The sequence below is a fragment of the Salminus brasiliensis genome, chromosome 9 (genome assembly GCF_030463535.1).
Source record: "Salminus brasiliensis chromosome 9, fSalBra1.hap2, whole genome shotgun sequence".
Lineage (NCBI taxonomy): Eukaryota > Metazoa > Chordata > Actinopteri > Characiformes > Bryconidae > Salminus > Salminus brasiliensis.
This window is the reverse complement of record NC_132886.1, coordinates 38,777,925-38,799,368: the sequence shown is the minus strand read 5'-3', so window position 1 is coordinate 38,799,368 and position 21,444 is coordinate 38,777,925. Positions and strand designations below refer to the sequence as shown.

Here is a 21,444-nt window from a genome sequence, read left to right as displayed (position 1 = left end):
TATGATAAATGTAAAATGTACTCCCAAAATTATATAAATATATATATATATATATATATATATATATATATATATATATATATATATATATATTTTTTTTTTTTTTTTTTTTTTTTTTTAAACATATTGTTAAATTTTAATTTGATCTATATGCTAGAGCTGTTTTGACACCGAAAGAGAAGAGAAAAGGGGAAGAGGCTGGTGTGAAGCTCTACACGCCTCCTGAGAGGAGGGAGATTTGAGGATAGTGCTTGATCCCCGTCATCGCTGAGACGCGCCTGACAGAGAGACACTGGTGCACGGAAGGAGAGAGAGAGAGAGAGAGAGAGAGAGACAGACAGAGAGACAAACAGAGAGAGAGACAGAGAGAGAGAGAGAAAGCCCGTGTGAGCGAGTCTCTGCTTCTTCTTAGGTGTTAGTTTCACACCTAGCTATCACTTTCCACCCAGAGCGCCACATTTTACCCCAGCAGTCCTCACCGAGAACCCGGCTGAGCGAAGCCCCAGCGTGGCCTCGCTCCTCACTCAGGAGCCGCCCGTCCACAGGAGAGGAGGAGAGCTCGTCCCTGCCGCCCGGAGTGAGGAGGTGAGTGAAGTCTCTGGAGGTCCAGCTAGCCCTAACTTCATGTGTGTGTTTTAAAGGCCGCAGCTCTGCCAGGTGAGGGTTATCTACAGGGGTGCCATGCCATGTTTTTCACTAGTTTGGCACCTTGGTGTGATGCTCCCTGACTTCAACTACTTATAAGGGGGGACTGATTAAGCTAGCCAGCTGATGAGCCTGTTCGGTGGAAGATCTGACCTGGAGGGTTTAAATGGACCCTGCTGGGATTTATAAATTACATTTCGTGCAGTCTGGAGTGTTTTAACCGAGCGAAGTTAGAGAGGACTGTAAAAAGGCACACCTAAAAGTCTAAAACCCACAGAGGTACGGATCCTCCTGCAGTCTGCAACCCCAGCCACTCCCTGGCGGTGTAGATACTACCTAGCCTGGGCTGCCTCGCCGACTCGGTCAACACCTGTTAAAAAATAATAATAATAAATGTTATAAAATAATAATGTTTGTTAGTAATGTGTGTGTGTGTGTGTGTGTGTGTGTGTGTGTGTGTGTGTGTGTCTTGGAGCGATGTATTTAGCTATAGCTCACCTGCCCGGAGTCTCTGGCTAACTTAACTAACTTTGGCAAATGTGCTGTGAAAAAGATGGCTAACTTTTTATATCTTTAAATATTTAAATTATTGTATAACAACCATTAATTTTATTGTATAAACTGTAAATATTTGAACGTTCATTTCGATATTATGCTAACTATAGCTAGGCTGTCTTTACACAAGCAATTTAGCTATCTAGCCATTAATGTAGCGCTAATGACTTAAAAAAATGTTTTCTTAACCTTATATGTAAACAAATAAAGCCTAAACAGTCTAAAATAAAAGGTTTATTTCGATAATAGCCCCTTTTAACTGTCTTTACTCAAACAGTCTAATATTTAACGTTAGCTAGCTAAGCTAATAACTAGCTGTTTATGTGGTTGACGGCGCTTCCTTATCCCTGCACCGTTTTATAGCTACATCCCTTAATTTCTGTATAAATAAGATTTATTATTGTAAAAACTGAAATATTAACGTGTATTAACGTTTATTAGGTGGTTATCTAGCCTTTTGTCCCTACACAGGCAGTCTAGCTAACTAGCCATTTAGCTAGCTATGTAGCTAATGGCTAAAACAGCCGTTATTTTCTACACCCTCTAAACTTTAACTTTTTATGTATGAATAAAGCACAAACAGTCTAAAATAAAAGGTTTATTTAGATCTTAGGTCATTAAGCTATGTCTTTACACAAGCAGTCTAATATTTCACATTAGCTAGATAGCTAGAACTAGCTAATTAGTGCTAGCTAACTATGCTAGCTAGCTAGCTGCTTGTTTATGTGGTTGGCGAGGCAGCCCTTATACTTTCATCATTTTATTTACTCATTAATGTTTTAATTGGGGGGGAAGCATTATTATAATATAAACTGTAAAATAATAACATTTGTTTCGATGTTAAGTTGGTTAGCTAGCCTATGTCCTTACACAAGCAGTCTAGCTAGCCAGCCGTTTAGCTATGTATAAAAGAGCCATTATTTTCTACACCCTCTAAACTTTAACTTTGTGTATAAATAAAGCCTAAACAGTCTAAAATAAAAGGTTTATTTAGATTTTAGCCCATTTAGCTGTCTTTACACAAACAGTCTAATATTTAACGTTAGCTAGCTAAGCTAATAACTAGCTGTTTATGTGGTTGACGGCGCTTCCTTATCCCTGCACCGTTTTATAGCTACATCCCTTAATTTCTGTATAAATAAGATTTATTATTGTAAAAACTGAAATATTAACGTTTATTAGGTGGTTATCTAGCTAGCCTATGTCCTTACACAGGCAGTCTAGCTAACTAGCCATTTAGCTAGCTATGTAGCTAATGGCTAAAACAGCCGTTATTTTCTACACCCTCTAAACTTTAACTTTTTAATGTATGAATAAAGCACAAACAGTCTAAAATAAAAGGTTTATTTAGATCTTAGGTCATTAAGCTATGTCTAATACACAAGCAGTTTAATATTTTTACATTAGCTAGCTAGCTAATTAGCACTAACCAGCTAGCTAGTTGTCTAGCTAACTAGTTGGAGAGACCATTTTATGTATCCTGTAATTTACATATGAATAAAGCATCAAATGTACAAAAAATAAACATTAATGAATAAATATAAATAGTGAATGAAATAAAATAAAACAATGAATAAAATATAATTAGATATTAAGCCAGTTATGTCTTTACACAAGCATAAAATTGTTTATTAGCCAGGATTGTTTTCAATCATCTTACATATTCCTACATTTCTGAATGAATAAATCTCAAACTGCGAGCAATAAAATGTTAATTTAAGCATTAAGCTGGTCTAATTTATGTAATCTAGCTAGCTGTTTATCTAGTTGCACTTGTATATCCTTAAATTTTATGTATGAGTAAAGCACTGCTAATATCGTCCCAATGACAACTTATTTATTTAGACATTAAGCGATTGACTGGTTTAAAATTTTCACAAGCGTTCTAATTTTATGCTAGCTAGTTAGCCAGTCATTTATGTGGTTAAACCGACGGCCCTTTTCTTTCACACCCTTGTAGAAATTCAGAAATAAAGCACCATAAAAGTATTTATTCAGACATGAAGCCATTTGAGTGTCTGTAATTTATGCAGGCAGGTTAAGTCCCACTGCTACACCACCTTACATATTCTAAACTGTATGTATGAATAAAGTTTGAACACTTAAATATAAAAGGATTATTTAAATATGAATGTCTTTAACACAGTTTAATGATTCTCGTTAGCTAGCTTACACCTATCCTTAAGTTCATTCTATTTTGATTTACAATGGCAATTTAATGATTGATTCTCATCCGAAGAGGTGAAAGGAGAGCTGTAAATAATAAATGTGCTTTGTTTGACGCTAGTCATATTAATTCAGATAATTTTATGCATTTAGCTGAAAAGGCTTGTCTGGTTCAAACTAGGCTGTATAGAATTACATTGTTTCTGCTGTTTTTTTTATATATTTATTTATACGTCAACATCAGTCTGGTAGTTAACTTTGCCTGTGGGGTAAGTTGTAACATTTGTGTTCACTTTGTTTAAATAGTTTATAAGCGTAAATAGTCAAATAGTACAATTGAGTCTGAAAAGTTTAGTAAAAGTACTTTTTTTCCTTCTGTTTTTCTTCCTTTTTTTTTACTTAAAATTAACATTTTGTTTTGAAACACTGTGTTGTTGTAAATTGGTTTATTGTGGAAAGAGCCACTGATTCTGATGTCTTTACAATGGTCATAAACACAAATATACAGTATTCAGTAAATTTGTGGGATACTCCAGACTTTGGCAACACTGACCAGCAATACTTCCCATTTTGGCAGGTGGAACAGAAAGACATGCTTTGAATTTGATAAGTAATTTTTATTGGTTTCACTATTTTGGCAGCTCAAGGTCCTATCTTGAGTTCTTTTAACCCAGAACTTTAGGAGGGTCTGAGTATTGGAGGCAGGTTGTGTTGGGTCTGAACTCTCCAAAGTCCAGGACCAGGACTGAAAGTCCTTGCTTTAACTTCTTAATATTTTAATTGGCCAAACCATCTACATTTAGTATTTTGGCCAATTTTCAATGGAAAATCCAGATTTGATTGTGAATCAAAGTGTGAAATCATGTGGGTGTTGTTTGCTGGTAATCTAAAATGTGACTTTGATCAGTTTAGACCATTCAGAACAACTTCTGTTGTCTTGTACTAAATTTAGGCCATTTGTGAAATATGAGTAGGCTTGGTGAGATCGCTGAGCCCTTCATTGCTCCACTAGTTCACTATGCAGATCAGAGATAGTCTGACGCAAGTAGAGATTCAGAGAACTTGATGACGTGGTATCATGAGCTTTGGTGATTCAGTCTTCTGTTTTGTAAGATACAGTATAACGTTTTCCACATTACCCAATTTTGTATCGTATCTGGTCTAACCCACCCATACCCATTCAGAGAGGCTTACTCAGAAGAAAGAATGTTTTTACACCCTAGCTTCAGTGTCACGGATGTTCAAAAAAGCTTGTTTTACTTTTACTTTTACAGGAAATGTAACGGCTTTGTGTCGATTACAGAAGCTGTCCTTGAGAGGTATTTACCGGGATGCAGCGTTCCTGTTTGTTTAGCTAACGTTTACTCCAATTATGCTTGCCCACAAGGTTCCCCTTATAGTGAATTAGCCCTAGAGTTAGGTAGTCAGGTGGCATTATCATTTTTTTATACAATGACTGCAGGAACTGTTGCTATCTGAACTAGAGCTGGGCAATATGGATGTGGAAAAAAAATTATCACGATATTTTAAAAAGGCATTTATTTACAATATATGATATTGCAATAATAATTTAACAGCGTAAAATATTTAAAAGCTGCAATCCAGATACTCTCCCATACTGAACTGTGATTTTTACTTAAAATATGCTTCTCTCTATGAATGAAACAAGACTGATTACACGCTTTGTAATGAAACAGGCAGATAATCTGTGTGGTGTTTTTTGTTTTTTTTTAAGCACGACCGATATTCACAATACACTCATAAAAGCATATTGTGTACTATGGTAACAACATTTATCACAATGCGATAAAATGTCTCCCTTTAGCTAAAAATAATGGCACCCATCCATCCACCCATCTATCCAGCTTTCATTTCATGTCCAGATTGCCCCTTCTTACTAAAAATAAATAAATAATGATCTTGTAATGCAAAATATCAATGAGTTACAGAGCTATTTCTTGTGATGGGGTTGAGCGTTTTAGGCTAAACTGGCCACTATTCTCTTTCTTCTTAAGCTTACAGTTATCAGTTTCTGGTCAACATATTAAAAACATTAAGAGTAGCATCTTCATCTTCTGTATATCTGTATTATCAGTCTCGCTTTTGTGTGACGGGGTGGTCTTTTAATGCTCAACAGGCTCCACCCGAGAGAGAGCACTTTAGGCGCATCTCTGCATCCTGGTTAAAGGGTGACCACAGCCACCACACCGGCTGGTAGCTTTTGCACAGTACAAAGTGCACTTGCTAAGCTAAACCTTAAAAAAAAAAACATTGACATTGCAGTCAACTTTGCTGGGTATCGTTTAGACGCCATCAAAATCTGCTTCTGTTTACAGGAGCCTGCCACTCTTTTCTTGAGTGTTAGAGTAGGCCTTGTGTGGGTAGGTTCCCAGATTTGACTCTGATTTGTCTCTGAATCCTCCTCCAGCTTATTTACCAGGAAGTAGCCAGGTTGGAGGCCTGGAGTCCCGGAGGGCTGCAGTAATGCTCATTGCGTTTATTTCCTCTTGTACTCCCAGCCAGTTTTCTCCCTTTCTACACATGTCACTGTGTATTTGCGCTCTGGAGCTTCAAGGCTGAAGCCATAGAAATAGGCAAAATCCAGGCATTTCTGACTACAGCGTCCACTGACGTCAGACCATGTTTATTAATATCGGTGTTTAGTAGAGATTCTGTGAATTCCTTTGAGCGAATGTAGTGTCTGGGAGGTCACTCCCTGCAGGAGTGGTGGTAGGTGGAGGTCAAACATGACACATTTGATGACTGTCCATCACTACTTTCTCCACCTGCTCGTGCAGAGCGACGGCGACGACGTCATTACGTTTAAAATGGCAGATTGAAAACAAGATTATTAGGCAAAAGTATTGGGACACCTGCTTGTTTTTGGTTTCTTCTGAAATCAGGGCTAATAAAAAAAAGAGCGTATCCGTTTACATTTATGGCATTTAGCTGACGCTCTTATCCAGAGCGACTTACAAGGTTACTCGTATTACAGAGGTGGGCCAATGTAGTGTTAGGAGTCTTGCCCAAAGACTCTTATTGGTGTAGTGCAGCATAGTCACCCAGACTGGGAATCGAACCCCAGTCTCCCACGTGGTGTGAAAGCTCACTAGCAGGTAGTGGTATTATCTGTTGCGGGAAGAAGACTTTCTGCTAGATTTCGGAGAAGCAATGCTGTGAGGATTTGATTGACTTGCATTCGGCGACAAGGGCGGTTAGTGAGGCCAGGATGTTGGATGATCACAATACGACCCCCTATGCTGCACAGCTTAATACTGCAGCCATTTATACCCCTCTAGTTCACGTCTGGTTTTTGGCCCGGTGACAATAGGTTGACTATCTGCTCGGGAGAGTCCTGTTCTACAGGCAGTACTTGTTTTCTCCAGGGACTAGACACTGTGTGTGTGTGTGTGTGTGTGTGTGTGTGTGTGTGTGTGTGTGTGTGTGTGTGTGTGTGTGTGTGTTTGCTCGCTCGCTCGCTCATCTGTGCCAGCAATGGGTGCAACCTAGAGTAGCTGCCAGTGGCTATAAATGTGAAAATGTACGTATGCTCTGTGTGACGTGAGAGTTGCTCTACGTTTCCTAAATGGAAAGGCAAAATAGATGAGCTTACTTGGGTTGATTAAGAAATTAATTCAAAAAAACATGTTGCGTTTGTCTTCGGGCTTCAGGCTGTGGGTAGGCAGTCGTTTTCAATCCTGTAGATCTACTGAAAAATGGGCAATAGTAGTGCAACAAGTAGTGGTACCTAATTTGCACCATGTACGCACGTCAGACATGCATACTCTACATTACACTCCACAATGGAGCCAGATCTGTATCTCCCAGTTGCATATGGGCAAGGGCGGGGGCAGATAAGTAACAAAGGCTGTGACCGGAAAGGGCTCGTATTTATTTATTTAGGGCTCTACTGATCATGGAGGCCAATTGCGTTATTTTCTTTGCAGTGTCTAAATTGTGAAGTGGAATTTGAGCATGAGGGCACTAAAATGCAGTGTAATTTCATAGTAAACATCATGACTCACTACATGAGCTAAATGTAGACCATAGAGTGTTTTATTTATGTGTTTGTTTATTTATTTAACCCTCATCACATGCAGTGCACTAAACAGTCCCTCCCCGAACAGTACATTACTGTTGAGGAAGTAGGGATCCATTTCGGTCACAGCCAAAGACTTTATTTCCCTAAGCAAGTGCATTTTGTTCCTGCTAGGGGTGTAATAGTAACTGAATTTGCCTCAGGCCGCAAAGGTGTTGTTCATGCAGTCATGCAAAGATTGATGAACTTAAGGCTAAAGCACATTTTACTAGTGCGAGTTCCACCTGGAAGCTAGTTAGCAACATGCTAAGCTAAGCTTAGCCTGAGCTGACTGGTGTCTGGCTATGGCGAGTGCAAACAAGGTTCTGTGAGGGTGTTTCCCTGGGAGGGTTACCTTCTGGGTGGTTTCATCCAATGATGGCCAGTCTGGCTTTTGCACAAATACTACATAGGTATCGGTTTCTGACCACAGGAGCCTCCAGTAAAAGCAAAGCTGGAGATCAGTGTGTAGAGTCCCGGCTGGGAGGGCTAGCGTCCCTAGCGTTCCCCGTCATCCCTTTCGTCTTGCACCTGTTGCCTCTCTGTTTCTCTGTAGAACTGGCTGGATGGACAGGAGGTCCTGACAAAGCACCATAGCTGGGGAGATCCGTGGCCCTACCGGAACGGCACATACACCCCCAAATGTGTTCCCAGGTGCGTTTTGCAGAGATGACGTTCGCCAAACAGACGAAATTGCAGAAGTTGGCAGCAAGCGCAGACAGCGTGTGATTGGTTGGTGCTAAAGAGGCAGTACTTAAGTCCAGTACAGTCGTTTCTTCAGTAGTTATTGAAATGACCCTAACGTCCCAAATGAAACCGTATTGAGTATGCATGCATACAGAGGCCTTTAGGTTTTCCGCTTCCGCTGTGCTAAACTGGGGGCTTGTGCTTCAAGTAGTGGTTAGCCTCTAGGCTAAAAGTGCAGAAAAAGCCAGAAGAAGACACCAAAAAAGAAGCTGAACGTCTTGCCTGACCAACTACGGTTGGTGTAAATGGGGAAGCTGTGCAGGTGTTTCTGCTAAACCTTCTGGTTCATGAAGCTGGTGTTTTAGCTGGGGGACTTTTAAAGCTGTGGTTTTCAGTCTTCTGTTAGAGGAAGGGCTTTGAACATATTGCAGTGCATCACCGCTTCCTGCAGGTCCTTTACAGTTGCTGCTGCTTCATGGCAACCAGGTCATGGCAACTGACAAACTGCATTGTTGACATTGGTGTTTGTTGGTCACCCTAAGGACAAGCAGTTATTTGAAACACTCGCTGAACTTCTCATGAAACATTTATGGCTGAAGTTTAACTTCCAGGCTCGTGTTTTAAATGGCGTGGAGTTCGTAGACTCATGGACTTGCCTGCTGGTCAGTGGTTTTTAAGGTTGGTTAAAGCCGTAGTTGTTCACTGATGGGTTTGAGACGTAGGGGTTGAGTTTTTACGCCTGTCCTTAAGTTTTAAGAGTTTGTATGGTCAAGCGTTGGTCATGGTGTACGGTTGGACTGTTACCCTACTGGGAACATTGGTGGTATTATAAACGCGTCTGTCAGTCCCATCTCTCTCACTCAGAACCACTGCAGGACTGCTGTTGACCGTGGGTGGGTGGGTGGGTGGTGGACCATTCTCAGCACTGCAATGACCCTGACATGGCTTCATGGTAGCGTATGCGATGCAAAGCCCCTGTTTCACATCAGCAAAGCAAAGGAGATGTTCAGGGACCAGAAAAAGGAGAACGGTCTCCGGAACACAGCGGTAAAAACTAAGGATCGGCACTGGATCAGACTTAAAATAGCCAATAAACAGCCTATTAAAATATGCATAACATGTTTTTATTTGTTTGTGTGTTTAATTAAAATAGCGATGGGAGAATTGAGCGGCTGTGCATCGGTATCGGGCGATTCTTAGCCCACATACGCAATTTGCTGTTGGTTTAGCCAATCCTGACAGCTGGTCAGGTCATGTAATTCGTATTTTGTGAGATGCTGTAGTGAACTCCCAGGACCTTAAGTTCCACATGCGAGCGCTAGATGGCAATATGGACCTTGCTTACGACTGCAGAACTCTTATTTTTATCCATGTCAGATTTAAACTTGTAACGCTAACGTGTCTCGAGGAGGACTTTTAACACCACTAAATGGATATCCCTCTTGAAATCACTCAGCCCAGTTCAGTGAGTACATTAACTCTCTGAGCTCCAGATATTATCGGTAACTTAGTCTGTGTGAATATTGTTTACCTGATGCTGGTATTTTGACATTGAAATATTTATCGACATGATTTGCATCATTATGATCTTATGATCTTTTATTTGTTAATTGTTTTGTCCCTACCAACTTATCAGGGTGGAATAAATAAATAAATTATATGAAATAAAACATTGAATGAATGAATGAATGCATGCAGTTCTTTCCTCTTTAAAAGATTTGAGGAATTCCAGGATTACTATCCCTCGGTTTTATCCCCGATCCTGGCGGAAGCTATGGGTTCTGGTCCTCCTTTGTGCTCCAGCGTTCCTCTGACCCCTCGCTGTGTTTCAAATGCTTTGCAGCGCCCTCAGCTCTTTTTCATCGCCTCTAAGACCTTAAAGCCCCCTATTATTGCCGACCTATGGCACGTTTGCTGTGTTTGCTTTTGCATTGACACAGGGATATTTGGAAAAAGTCCAACCAGGACGCTCATAAAATAAATCTGTTGGGGTCAGGGGAAATTCCCCCAGACCCGCACACAGGCAGTTCCCTGGTAGCCGGAACTGAGAGTACTCTATGGAAATAGTAGCATATGGTAATGTGGTCAAATTAGATCTGATTGTGATCTGTTAGTAAACCTGCAGTTAAATATACACTATGTGGACAAAAGTATTGGGACACCTTGCGTATTCATTTTTTTCATCTAAACTAAAGGGTATTAAAAAAGAGCTGATCCGGCTTTTGTCCAGGAAAGAAGAAGGATTTCTACTAGATTTTAGAGGAGCACTGCTGTGAGGATTTGATTGACTGGATAATTTTGGATGAGCACCATCCATCATTCCATAGAGCACAGTTCTTCCACTGCTCCACAGCTCAATGCTGGGGGGGCTTTATACCCCTCTAGCTCACGCCTGGCATTATGCAGCATGATGCCAATAGGTTCATGTAGTTGATCTGCTCCAGAGAGTCCTATTCTTTTGGCAGTACTTCTTCTCTACAGGGACTAAGGAATCTGTGTGTGAGAGTTTGCTTATTTGCACATCTGTGTCCGCAGTTGGTGCAGCTGACTCATAGCTGAATGCATTTATTAACAATTTGGACATATAGTGTATGTCCATCCCCTCACAGTCTAAAATGATGCCGAGATGCCATCTCACTTATGCATATTTAGGTAGGTAAGGAACTCTTTAAGGAACTTTTTTTTTTTTTTTTTTTTTTTTTTTATTGACATTTTTATAGAGTGCATGCATGTGACTTAACAGGTGGCGGGTGGCTCTGCACCCACGCCCAATGAGTGGCAGAAAGACTGACCGAGTGGCAGCGTTAGCATTCAGTGTGAATGGCACAAACAGCAGGAATTCAGAGCTTCCTTTTACAGACTGCTGAAAACTCAAGACAATAGAGTCTAATGTATAGCTGCAATTCACAGAAACGACTTGAACCCAGACCCCGAAAGTCATGCTCTGTAAACGGGTGGTGAATTGATTTAAAAGGGAAAGCTAGCAAACCTGGATGGACCGTTCTACTAAATGAGCCTGAAAACAATGGGAAACGCTCCTAAGACCATTCACTCGACTCTGTGCTCTCAGATATGAGGCTTTACCCTCTAAACCGGTGTGACTTGATTTGAGTCTTAGTAATCTGGGCGTTCCTGGCTACACCTCGCTGTTCTTTAGATGGATGGATCGCTTTTGAGTGCTGCTGCCTTTAACTTGAGCAGATAATTGCTCGTCATTCCCGTTTTGGCAGTTTTCTCCTAAAAAAAAAAAAAAAAAAAGACCCAGACTTGCGAACTGTTGTTATGCATGAAATTGAAAAATTAAGTCACTAAAAGAAATAAATCCAGTAACTTTGTGGGTAGATACACTCACACGTACATATTTCTGTTTCAGATTTGAAATGGTCTCAGCCTTATGATGGAGCTCCAAGGTGAGACGGTCCGTAACCCAGCCCCACATCGCACTGCCTCTAGGACCTGACTGTGGCTGACGTTTTCTGTGTCCAGGATGTTGGTGAATTTCTGCCGGTTTCGAAAATGCCAAATCCGACAGCTGATGATGACCTGCTTTGTGTTATCAGCGGTCATGATCTACTGGGAAAGTTTCGGCAATAATCTCTCAAATCATGTGAAGTCCTACTCCTTACGGCACCTGCTCAGCCCCTTCGACTTCATCAGCGCCAACCTGACAATCAGTCGTGGGGAAGCCCGGAAGTTCAGTGACTACAATTACTTGATAAACCATGAGCGGAAGTGTACCAACAGGGACGTCCTGCTCTTGCTGTTCGTGAAAAGCTCCCCCGAGAACTTTGAGAGGAGGCAGGCAATTCGGTCAACGTGGGGCAACGAGACCTACATCGAGAGGACCTTGGGCGTGACCGTGAGGGTGGTCTTTGCGCTCGGCCTTCACCCTCAGCCCTCGCAGAGAAAGAAGCTGCAACAGGAGCTGCTTCGGGAAGACGAGAAGTACAATGATTTGATCCAGCAGAACTTTCTGGACACCTTCCACAACCTAACCATCAAGTTACTCCTGCAGCTCGGCTGGACGCATGCGTACTGTCCCCATGCCCGATTCCTCATGTCCGCAGACGACGACATCTTCATCCACTTGCCCAACCTGATCCGTTACTTGCGAGAGGTCGACCGGTCCGGAGTGAAGGACTTCTGGGTTGGGAAGGTTCATCGAGGCGCTCCGCCCATTCGGAAGAAGGACAGCAAGTACTACGTGTCCGAAGACATGTACCCCTGGTCAGTGTACCCCGATTACACCCCAGGGGCCGGTTACGTCGTCTCCAAAGACGTGGCCTCCAGGGTCTATCAAGCCTCCCTTACTCTGAATGCCTCTCTTTACATTGATGACGTCTTCATGGGCATTTGCGCCAACGCGATGGGGATTTCGCCCCAAGAGCATGCCTTCTTCTCCGGAGAGGGCAGGGCTCCGTACCACCTCTGCATTTACAACCAGATGATGACTTCGCACGGACATGTGAAGGACTTCCATGAACTCTGGAGACAAGCGACAGATCCAGAGGTGCAGAGGGTGTCTTCGGGGCTTTTAGGAAGGCTCTATTGCACTGTGGCTAAAGTCAGACTCCTTTGCGTACCACACTTTTTAAACACCTATCCATGCAAAGCAGCTTTCTTATAGGATACGGGACGTAAAGATGAGGTCACCTGTTTTGTGTGTCCTTTTCTCCAATCTCATCCTTTTAGTACCTTGGCCCTGCAGTGTTTTTTTTTTTTTTTGTTGTTTTTTTTTTTTTGTAGCAGTAGGAGTATTTATATGTGAACTTTAATATTTTTGGGGCCTTCAGTTTCTTTTAAAATGTCCATGGCTATCGTGTGTGTGTGTGTGTGTGTGTGTGTGTGTGTGTGTGTGTGTGTGTGTGTGTGTGTGTGTGTGTGTGTGTGTGTATTTTAGAGTGGCAGTTCCTTGTGGTTGGATTTGCCACATAATACCAGTGAAAGGAATGCAATATCTTTGCTTCGCTCCTCATTAAATGTGTTCAAGAAGTGGCTCTGAGTGGCTCAGTGGTCTAACCCACCACCACTATGGCCTGGGAGGGGCAAGTTCCAAAACCTGAGCCATGCTACTTTGCCATCAGTGGCCGTGATCTCTCTGGTACGGGTCGGGGTAGATGGCGCTCATTCCTTTAGGCATCTGTTGGCTGATTTGGTGGAGCTGAGGACCCGGAGCTCTCCTCAGACTGTGCAGGGCTTCCTGACGGCGGCTGGCTTTGCTTTGCTTTGCTTGTGTCGGAGGACATGTGTGAACGCTTCCCCTCCTAGTGTCGGGGACATTGCTAGTGCTAGCGGGAGCTACGAACGAGTGTGTTAATTGGCAGCACTAAACTGGGAGAAAGAGGAGAAGAATTTGACCAGGTTTTATTCGCAGGGTGCTTTTCTCGATCATGAGCCCTCCTGCTCAAGCTTGAGTTCACTCTTGAGTGTTTGGACAAGACGAGGATTTTACTCGTAGCATATTGAGCTATTGAACGTTACAGTTCTATAAATTTACTGTGATTTTTATCCTTTCAATCAAGCTTCCAGAAGTCACCAGTGTGATGAAGACTGATGAGCTGAAGTACTGTATAAAAGGAGGAGGAAGGAAGGTCGGTTGGTTGCTTGGTTTTGCTTGGCTTCTTAGCACATCGTATTAGCAAATCTTGCTGAAACTGCTTGTTGGGTTTCTTAAAAAGTAGGTCCTCATCCTGTTGCTGCAGTAAGCTGAAACGTTGCTGTGCATTTTATTTGCAATCTACCTCGACAGTTGCCAAACAAACCTGCGTAAGGGTTTACTTCAGCTGGCTCTATGCACCCTGACCCTGTAGTCACATCCTGGGATCCGTACCTCATATGTCGCACATTTCCAGGAAGCCGTGATTCAGAAGGTGACTGGATCGGCATGACGTCGTTGCTGTTTCTGCAAGGTGGCCTCTTTTTCCGGACTGATGGCGTCTGTTGGCTGTAAGCCCAAGTTAAATACCAGGTAGTTTACTTACTAAGGTGTGGCAGCTCTGTAGAATGTACCCAGGCTGAGGGATGTATGATCAGGGACGCTTGAGAGTGGCTGCTGAATTCACAACGGAAGTAGTAGTAGTAGTAAGTTGTTAGGGGAGGGCCATTGAAGACCTCGGAGCGTAGCCTGTTTCGTAACTGGAGTAACATCCCCATCCTGCTGGAGAACTACCCTATTTTTAGCGAATAGATCAAATGTCTCCGCTGCCAGACTGGAGACATGGGGGTCACGTAGCGCATGTCCATATATCCTCTGTGAATGACCGGATGTTGGAATTGTCTAGTATGTAGCGTCGTTACTGAGAGTTACTGTCTTTAATGTGATGTATGTTTTTGAGTTATACTGAGGATTTGGTTGATTTTCTATGTTAATAAACTGTGCTTGCTTACGTGCGCCTGGCTTCAGCATTGTGTCTTAGGCTGAGCGACGTTGGAGTCTTCAACCCTGGTGTAGTTCGGAAGCTTGTTACCCAGGTTCTTTACCCCTGTGTAAGCTAGAACCTAGCCTCTTCCTATCTAGAAAAGTATTGGGACACCTGCTCACTCGGTTTCTCGGAAGATTTGATTGTAAGGTCAGGATATTGTATGATCACTTAGCCTCATCCCTGGCTCCTTTTAAAAGAATAGGACACTGCAGTTCATTGGTAGGGAGGGTTTTACAACCCTAGTCCACACCTGGATCTAATAGCTTCATGGTTATCTGCTCCATAGAGTCCTATTCCACAAGCTGTGTTGGTATATTGGTTTTGTGTCCTACTCCCAAATGTCACTTAAAGGGCTCATGGGTAAAAAAAAAAAATTCAGTGCACAATTTAATTTGTCACACACAAACAGGTCAGAGTTTTAGCTCAGGCTTCCTTCCATGTGATTAAATTTAGACTAATAACCAAGCCCTTTAACTACTGAAGTGAAGAACTGGGACAGCAGGGTTGTGGCTTGCTTTTGCATTTCAAATGTAGGTGGCCACTGGTTACAATGGGACTACTGACAAAACTGCAAATCTAAAATTAACTATTTACATGATGCAGTTAAAGCTACAGTGGTTGAAGGAGCAGAGAATCAGGTTTCAGATTATGCAGTGTTTGATCATTGGAAAGCTTAAAAAAAAAAGTTAGAGTATCACCATCCTCTTTATTGTCAACTGAGCCAAACACTACATAGAACATTTAGTTTAAGACCCACCTTCAAAAAGGACTTCACACACAACTCAAAACAATATACAATTAAATACATTCAAAAGAAAAAAGTGCCTTTCATTTTACTGACATGGAAGCGTGAACCAAGTTAAACTGCACACGTATGTTAGCATAACATAATTGGCAGACTTGATGCAGCACTTGTATCTTTTAGTCCACAAGTAAGTTACTAAACGGTGAAGAACATCGAACACGTACATTTTAAACATACTAGGGAGAAAATACCTGATAAAGAATACATTTAAAGAACCCATGTTCTGTAAACTCCTCTACCAGCGCAAAGCCGATGGAGAGTCTACGACCGTCCACGCAGAAAAAGTCACGTCACGTATCGAATTCGCAAGTCTGATCCACAGCCAGCATTGAGAACAGGCTTTTCTTCCAATAAAATAAGCGCAAATGCAAGTGATTATTCGATAGCTATCCCTGCATTAAAAAACCTCCAGCGTCTAAATCAGGTCGGCGACATTCATGGGCATCTCCTCAACGGTCGTGTTATAAAATGTCTCAATGTCTCGAAGAATCCTCTTGTCCTCCTCAGTAACAAAGTTGATGGCGACGCCTTTTCTGCCAAAGCGGCCACCGCGGCCAATCCTGGCAAGGAACAAGAGTTAGCGAGCCAGCTTTAACCCAAATCCCAGAATGAAGTCCATCTAGAAATCAATCAATCAACTTTACTCACCTGTGGATGTAGTTCTCCCGGTTTGTCGGAAGGTCATAATTGATGACTAGCGAAACCTGCTGCACATCAATGCCGCGGGCCTGAAGAAAAGCAGTTTCACTTTACTAATCTTGCAGACCTCAGCATCACAGTGAACACCTAGGGTGTCTATCAAAAATGATGAGTTGACAACGTACTCACCAACAAATCTGTAGTAATCAGCACTCTGCTGGAGCCAGATCTAAACTCCCTCATGATGATGTCTCGCTCTTTCTGGTCCATGTCTCCATGCTGCAGAAATAAATAATAAAAAAAAATTATAAATCAGAGCAGCCCTAAAGAACACATACCTACAGCCACCAAACCAGTGGGTCAGAAGTATGATCAGCAAATTGAAAAAAGAGCATCTCCATTACAAGTCAGTCCCGAAAGATGGTAGACCATCATTTCATACATGACCCAACAGGCACAATCTGCACTCCCAGGAGCACTTGTGCACTTTACTTACCAACGCAGACACCGTGAAGTCTCTCGCATGCATCTTCTCCGTCAGCCAGTCCACCTTTCTTCTTGTGTTCAAGAAAATGACTGCCTGGGTGATTGTCAGCGTCTCATAGAGGTCGCAAAGTGTGTCCAATTTCCATTCCTGCAGGGGGAGTCATATGCCATCAGAGGGGTGTCAATAGCACTAGACCGGTGTTACTGTGACTTGCTGTAGTTTGTAGCACAGAATCTTGAGCCGTAGGACATTGGACATTAAGAAAGAGGTCCCCCCTAGACTCATTTGTGACGCTGTGTCTTCGCTCTCCCTTCTTTAAAACAAACCATACTAGCATGACCACCAGAACTAAGCTTGGAAGCTTAGGCCTGCTGATTTTGGCATGGTGCTTTGAAAAAGAAGGGGACAGGCTTACGCAAGCCGAAAAGCATCCTCACCTCTCGTTCCACGTTGATGTAGAACTGCTTGATACCCTCTAGGGTAAGCTCTTCTTTCTTCACTAGAATGCGGACAGGCTCCCGCATGAACTTTGTGGTCACGTCCAACACCTCTGCTGGCATGGTGGCCGACAGCAGCACAACCTGCGTAGAGGAACGTGCGATGATTACTGGGGTCTTTTTTTTTATTTTTTTTATACAGTCTCAAGACCGCTTTTACTTTTAAGATAAAGGTACTGGTTGGAATAACTGTTGCGCTGAACCTTGAAACAGGGGCCACCGGACATTAAGAAAGAGGTCCGACCACGTTTCATTTCCGGTGCAGGGCGATTTCTCTTCTTCCATGTTTTTACTCTGCTAGCATCATTACATGAACCAGGAGAACCTGGATCCTGTAATTTAAGCACAGTTCTTTTGTATGGAAGACCAAACCGATTGATCATCTCAACTCACCTGAATGTTTGTGCTCAACTTCTGGAAAATTTCATAAATCTGATCTTTGAATCCACGACTTAGCATTTCGTCTGCTTCATCCAGGACAAACATCTTAATCCATTTAGGAGCTACAGAAGAATTGTTCAGTTAGTTAATTATGTTAATTATAAGGAGCAACCTACAAATAAACATTATATGATGGACAGAAGTATGATCAGTAAAATAGAAAAGATATCTCCATGACATGTCAGTCCCGAAAGATGGTAACCATCATTTCATACTTGATCCAACACATGCAGTAAGCTGATGAACAGCAGTTTTAGATTCAGACACTTACAGAGGAACCTCCTGTTCAGCATGTCAAACACACGGCCTGGAGTCCCCACAACAATGTGCGGGGCTTCTGCTTGGAGCTTCTGCATTTCATTGCGGACATTGGTTCCCCCAATGCAGGCGTGACATGAGGCACCCATGTAGTCACCCAGGGCCAAGATGACCTTCTGAATCTACAAAAAACAAGCCCACACAAACGAACACAAAGAACAGAGCGTCAATTTAAAGAAAAGCCCCATAACACGATTACATCGAAAATGACAATTTCGGCTCCCTGCTTAAACAAGGAAATATTCTGAAACAAAAGTCCACATTTCACCAGTTACATAGCAGGAAGAAGAGTAAAACTGTACCTTTGCTTCAGCTACTGCCCAAATATGCCGCCTTGGTCTGAGACACACTTAAGTTTATCATGACCTCGGGTACAGCATACCTGCTGAGCGAGCTCTCGGGTTGGTGCCAGTACCAGAGCCTGAGTCTCTTTCTGCTCAATCTCCAATTGCTGCAGGATGGAGATGGCAAACGTGGCCGTTTTGCCAGTCCCTGACTGTGCTTGGGCAATGACATCGTAACCTGCAGGAAACAGAACAAATTCAAGGCCCTGCAGCACAAAGGAGGGGGTTGGCTTTAAAAAACACCTGTTGCCATTTGTTTGGGGTTTTTGTCCACTTCCTAGAAAATCACCTTTTATGCAAGGAATAATTGCTCTCTGCTGAATAGCTGACGGCTTCTCGAAACCATATGCATAAATCCCGCGGAGAAGCGTCTCCTTCAGGTTCATATCATCAAAATTGTCTGTGATCTCATTCCAGTTGCTCTGCAAGGCAGAAGAATCTGAGTTAACCCCAGCTGAATGAGCGCGAGCATGTATATATGCTACACAAACGTGCCTAGGATTGATTCACCTTCACCATTTCTTACATTTGGCCATAATTTCAATCTGGCAGGCGATGAATTGACCAATAGAGAAGTCCCGTTTACATTGACTTTCACAGAAAGGTCTATTCCTATTCAGTAAGGCTACCATTTCAGACATTAGGGAAGTCTGCAGTGTGCACAACTTGCACATACTAGGCACATGACTAAACAGACACTTTGCCGTTATTAAAGCTTGAGATTGCACCTTAACGTCTCAACTTGTGGCATTCAGGCAAAACAATAAGTGTACTTATTGATCCTCTAGTAAAAGTTGCAGAAGACATGGCAAAAGTGGGAAATCTAGGTTTGGTTTTGTGCATTTTGTGTTTACAGATCTTCATAACTTTCATTCTTTGCATTATCCAAGTCTCTGGACTAGCAAGGGATATTTTCTGAGTGGAAAGCTTGTATGTAAACAACACCAACAGCAACGTGTCAACAGCAGGGTCTTGAATCTCCAATCAAGACAATAAAGTTGACAATATATAAAACATTAGAGCTCAGTTATTCTGCACCCCAAAAATCTCAACTTGTAAGCAGCCTCTCCATCTGAGCATGGAAAAGAAGACTCTCGATAGACCCCAAGAGGCTTATTGATGATGGAATTTAATACGTGTACAATGTGTGTGCATATATATATGCCCCCCCATAGTTTGCTACCTCGATGACACCATCAGGCTCCATCCCCTCTGGCCCCCCATGGTCTCGATCTCTGGAGCTTTAAAAAGAAAAAGAGAATAAGAATAAGAATATGAGCTATTAAACTCTGCACACTTACAGCCAAGACTTTCAGCATTACATAAGAGCAATTCCTGAAGGTGTGAGAGAGGGGGAGGCATGCCCAGCTCTGCACAGTGTGAGGAAGGGGGCTCTGCGTTCCTGACATGCCACGTGGAGGGAGTGTGCAAAGTAAGCCCCTCTCTTATAACGATGGGTAACACAAGTACAGCACCAACACACACACACACACCAACCAACCCCCCTCAGCCCACCCTTTGCTATATAAAGCACCCCCCCTCCTTCATTTTAGAGACAATTTGGAAGGTTGCAACCAAAACAGTGGAGCAGCTTAGGACTAATTTCATATGTTAAATCATCATCAATACTAATAATTTAACCCAAACCATTACGTTACAAAAGCAACACTTTTCCACCCTCTCTGGCTTGCCACAAAAATAGCCCCCAGCTTTTAGCTTAGCATCAGCTAACAGCGCCAACAGGCCGCAGCAGCGAGAGGCAGGCATTAAACACCACCTCTAACCGACCAATATTGGCAGATTTCTCAATTAAAACGTAGGTGAATGCTTAAACTTCACGAAATTATCACAAAAAGAAGCGATTTAAGCGAAATGACTGTTTTTGCGCCGTTGTGTTGCAGCTAGCGCGCTAACGTTAGCATAGCCAGCATAGCTAAGTGGCTAAGTGGCTAAGTGGTGTGGCGCAGGCCGCGGAGCGGCGCCACGGCCAATCTGTTCACATTTAACAGACAAAATGCTACTGAAACCCTGCTGGTTAAAAGATGCACCCCTCAGCCCCGTTACACACCGAATTTACCCGACATTTAAGCCAAATACCTGTTGTAATCGGCAGAACCGCTAGACATGGTCCGTTCGCGACTTCGGCATTCACTCGGAAAGGAGGAGCGAGGGAAGCCCAGGCGAGTTTTATGTAACCGGGACTACTTTTCCTTTCCTCCCGTATCGTATCGGACAACCATTAAACGCTACACCGGCGCCTCTTTCTGCTGTGGATTCCTCACCGTTCCCACTGCCACGATATAAAAAGCTCAATTTCGCACACGCGTTAACGCCGGGTTTTTAATTTTTGCTGAACTTGCGACGGAGCTTTACAGCCTCTGCGCAGGACTACATCGTGAGGCGCACTGATATTGCCGCAATGGGGAGGCGTGGCGCGGTCGCTACGGGGTCTCCAGCAGTTGTGGCCTAGTGGACTGGCCTGGCCTGGGCTGATCTGGCCTGGCCTGGTCTGTTAGCTTTCTGCTGGACTGTGGATTTCTGATGTCCTGCACGTTTTAACGGGCTGTACATGTAGCTACAGCTCTAGATAAACTCATAGTCCAAGTCAGGCCACTGATCTGAGAAGGTATTAAAAGCTGCAGCTGATCTGGGGCTCATAAAGGTACATCTGGGTGACCAAGGCAGCACCTTTCACCCCATCATCATGTTTACAACCCACTTAACATTGATTTTGGCCTGGAAATAGTGGCCAATTAATGTTTATATTCAAATTAATCAAAGTAATATTGATTCATTCGTAAGTAGGAGTGTAACAACTTACACAACTTACACAGGACACACAATGTTCCAGTACATATTCACTACAGGACTGCAGCCTGTCAATGAAATATTGAAACCCCGTCCACACGTATCGAGACATTATTAAAAACGCAGCTCTTTCTCTGCATCCTGGACTTTCACCCACTTTGAAGCCCACCAACATCTGGGATTTGTCTGTTTTGGCAGTTACACATATTTCTGGAGGGGCTTGACATTGTTGACGCAAAGAACAATATATATATATATATATATTTAGGTATTTCTGGTAATATGAAAATTACTATAAATGTAATTCGAACACACATTTGTTTAAATATTTATATTAAACGTGACATTTTATTTATTTATATTTTTTAAAAAAGCTACTTTTTTTAGCCCAAATGTGTTGTGTTTGGGTATTTCATTTATTTATTTATTTATTTATTTATTTTTAATTGCTTACAATTTTGTGACTTCTTATTTCTCACTCATTTAAAGAATTGTACCCACATTTATTGTTTACGACTTTGTGTTAATTCTGTATATTTAATATTTATAATT

The 21,444-nt window shown here is 42.5% G+C and overlaps 3 protein-coding genes and 4 non-coding genes across 7 annotated transcripts in view; 2 read left to right on the top strand and 5 right to left on the bottom strand.

Annotated features, from left to right (window-relative positions):
* Window positions 1-529: 529 nt before the first annotated feature.
* The window catches only part of dcun1d1 (DCN1, defective in cullin neddylation 1, domain containing 1 (S. cerevisiae)), a 28,675-nt gene continuing 7,760 nt past the window's right edge, over window positions 530-21,444 (top strand). The window contains exon 1 of the mRNA XM_072686994.1: window positions 530-585. The gene's annotated coding sequence lies outside the window, so the exon portion shown is untranslated. The remainder of the gene's footprint in view (window positions 586-21,444) is intronic.
* b3gnt5b (UDP-GlcNAc:betaGal beta-1,3-N-acetylglucosaminyltransferase 5b) lies at window positions 11,619-12,758 on the top strand. The gene has a single exon (XM_072686992.1). It carries the CDS (start codon window positions 11,619-11,621, stop codon window positions 12,756-12,758), a length of 1,140 nt encoding a protein of 379 aa, XP_072543093.1.
* eif4a2 (eukaryotic translation initiation factor 4A2) lies at window positions 15,240-20,288 on the bottom strand. Its single transcript, XM_072688345.1, has 11 exons — window positions 20,182-20,288; window positions 19,268-19,325; window positions 18,374-18,506; window positions 18,123-18,262; window positions 17,694-17,862; window positions 17,375-17,484; window positions 16,922-17,065; window positions 16,494-16,631; window positions 16,187-16,276; window positions 16,007-16,086; window positions 15,240-15,918 (listed from the first exon to the last, which is right to left on the bottom strand). Exons 1-11 carry the CDS (start codon window positions 20,208-20,210, stop codon window positions 15,774-15,776), a joined length of 1,236 nt encoding a protein of 411 aa, XP_072544446.1. The 5' UTR covers window positions 20,211-20,288; the 3' UTR covers window positions 15,240-15,773.
* On the bottom strand, window positions 16,364-16,439 carry LOC140563272 (small nucleolar RNA SNORD2). Its single transcript, XR_011980490.1, has one exon. It is a non-coding gene; the product is annotated as a small nucleolar RNA SNORD2 (small nucleolar RNA).
* LOC140563269 (small nucleolar RNA SNORA81) lies at window positions 16,703-16,888 on the bottom strand. The gene has a single exon (XR_011980487.1). It is a non-coding gene; the product is annotated as a small nucleolar RNA SNORA81 (small nucleolar RNA).
* Window positions 17,169-17,347, bottom strand: LOC140563267 (small nucleolar RNA SNORA81). The gene has a single exon (XR_011980486.1). It is a non-coding gene; the product is annotated as a small nucleolar RNA SNORA81 (small nucleolar RNA).
* LOC140563273 (small nucleolar RNA SNORD2) lies at window positions 17,565-17,637 on the bottom strand. Its single transcript, XR_011980491.1, has one exon. It is a non-coding gene; the product is annotated as a small nucleolar RNA SNORD2 (small nucleolar RNA).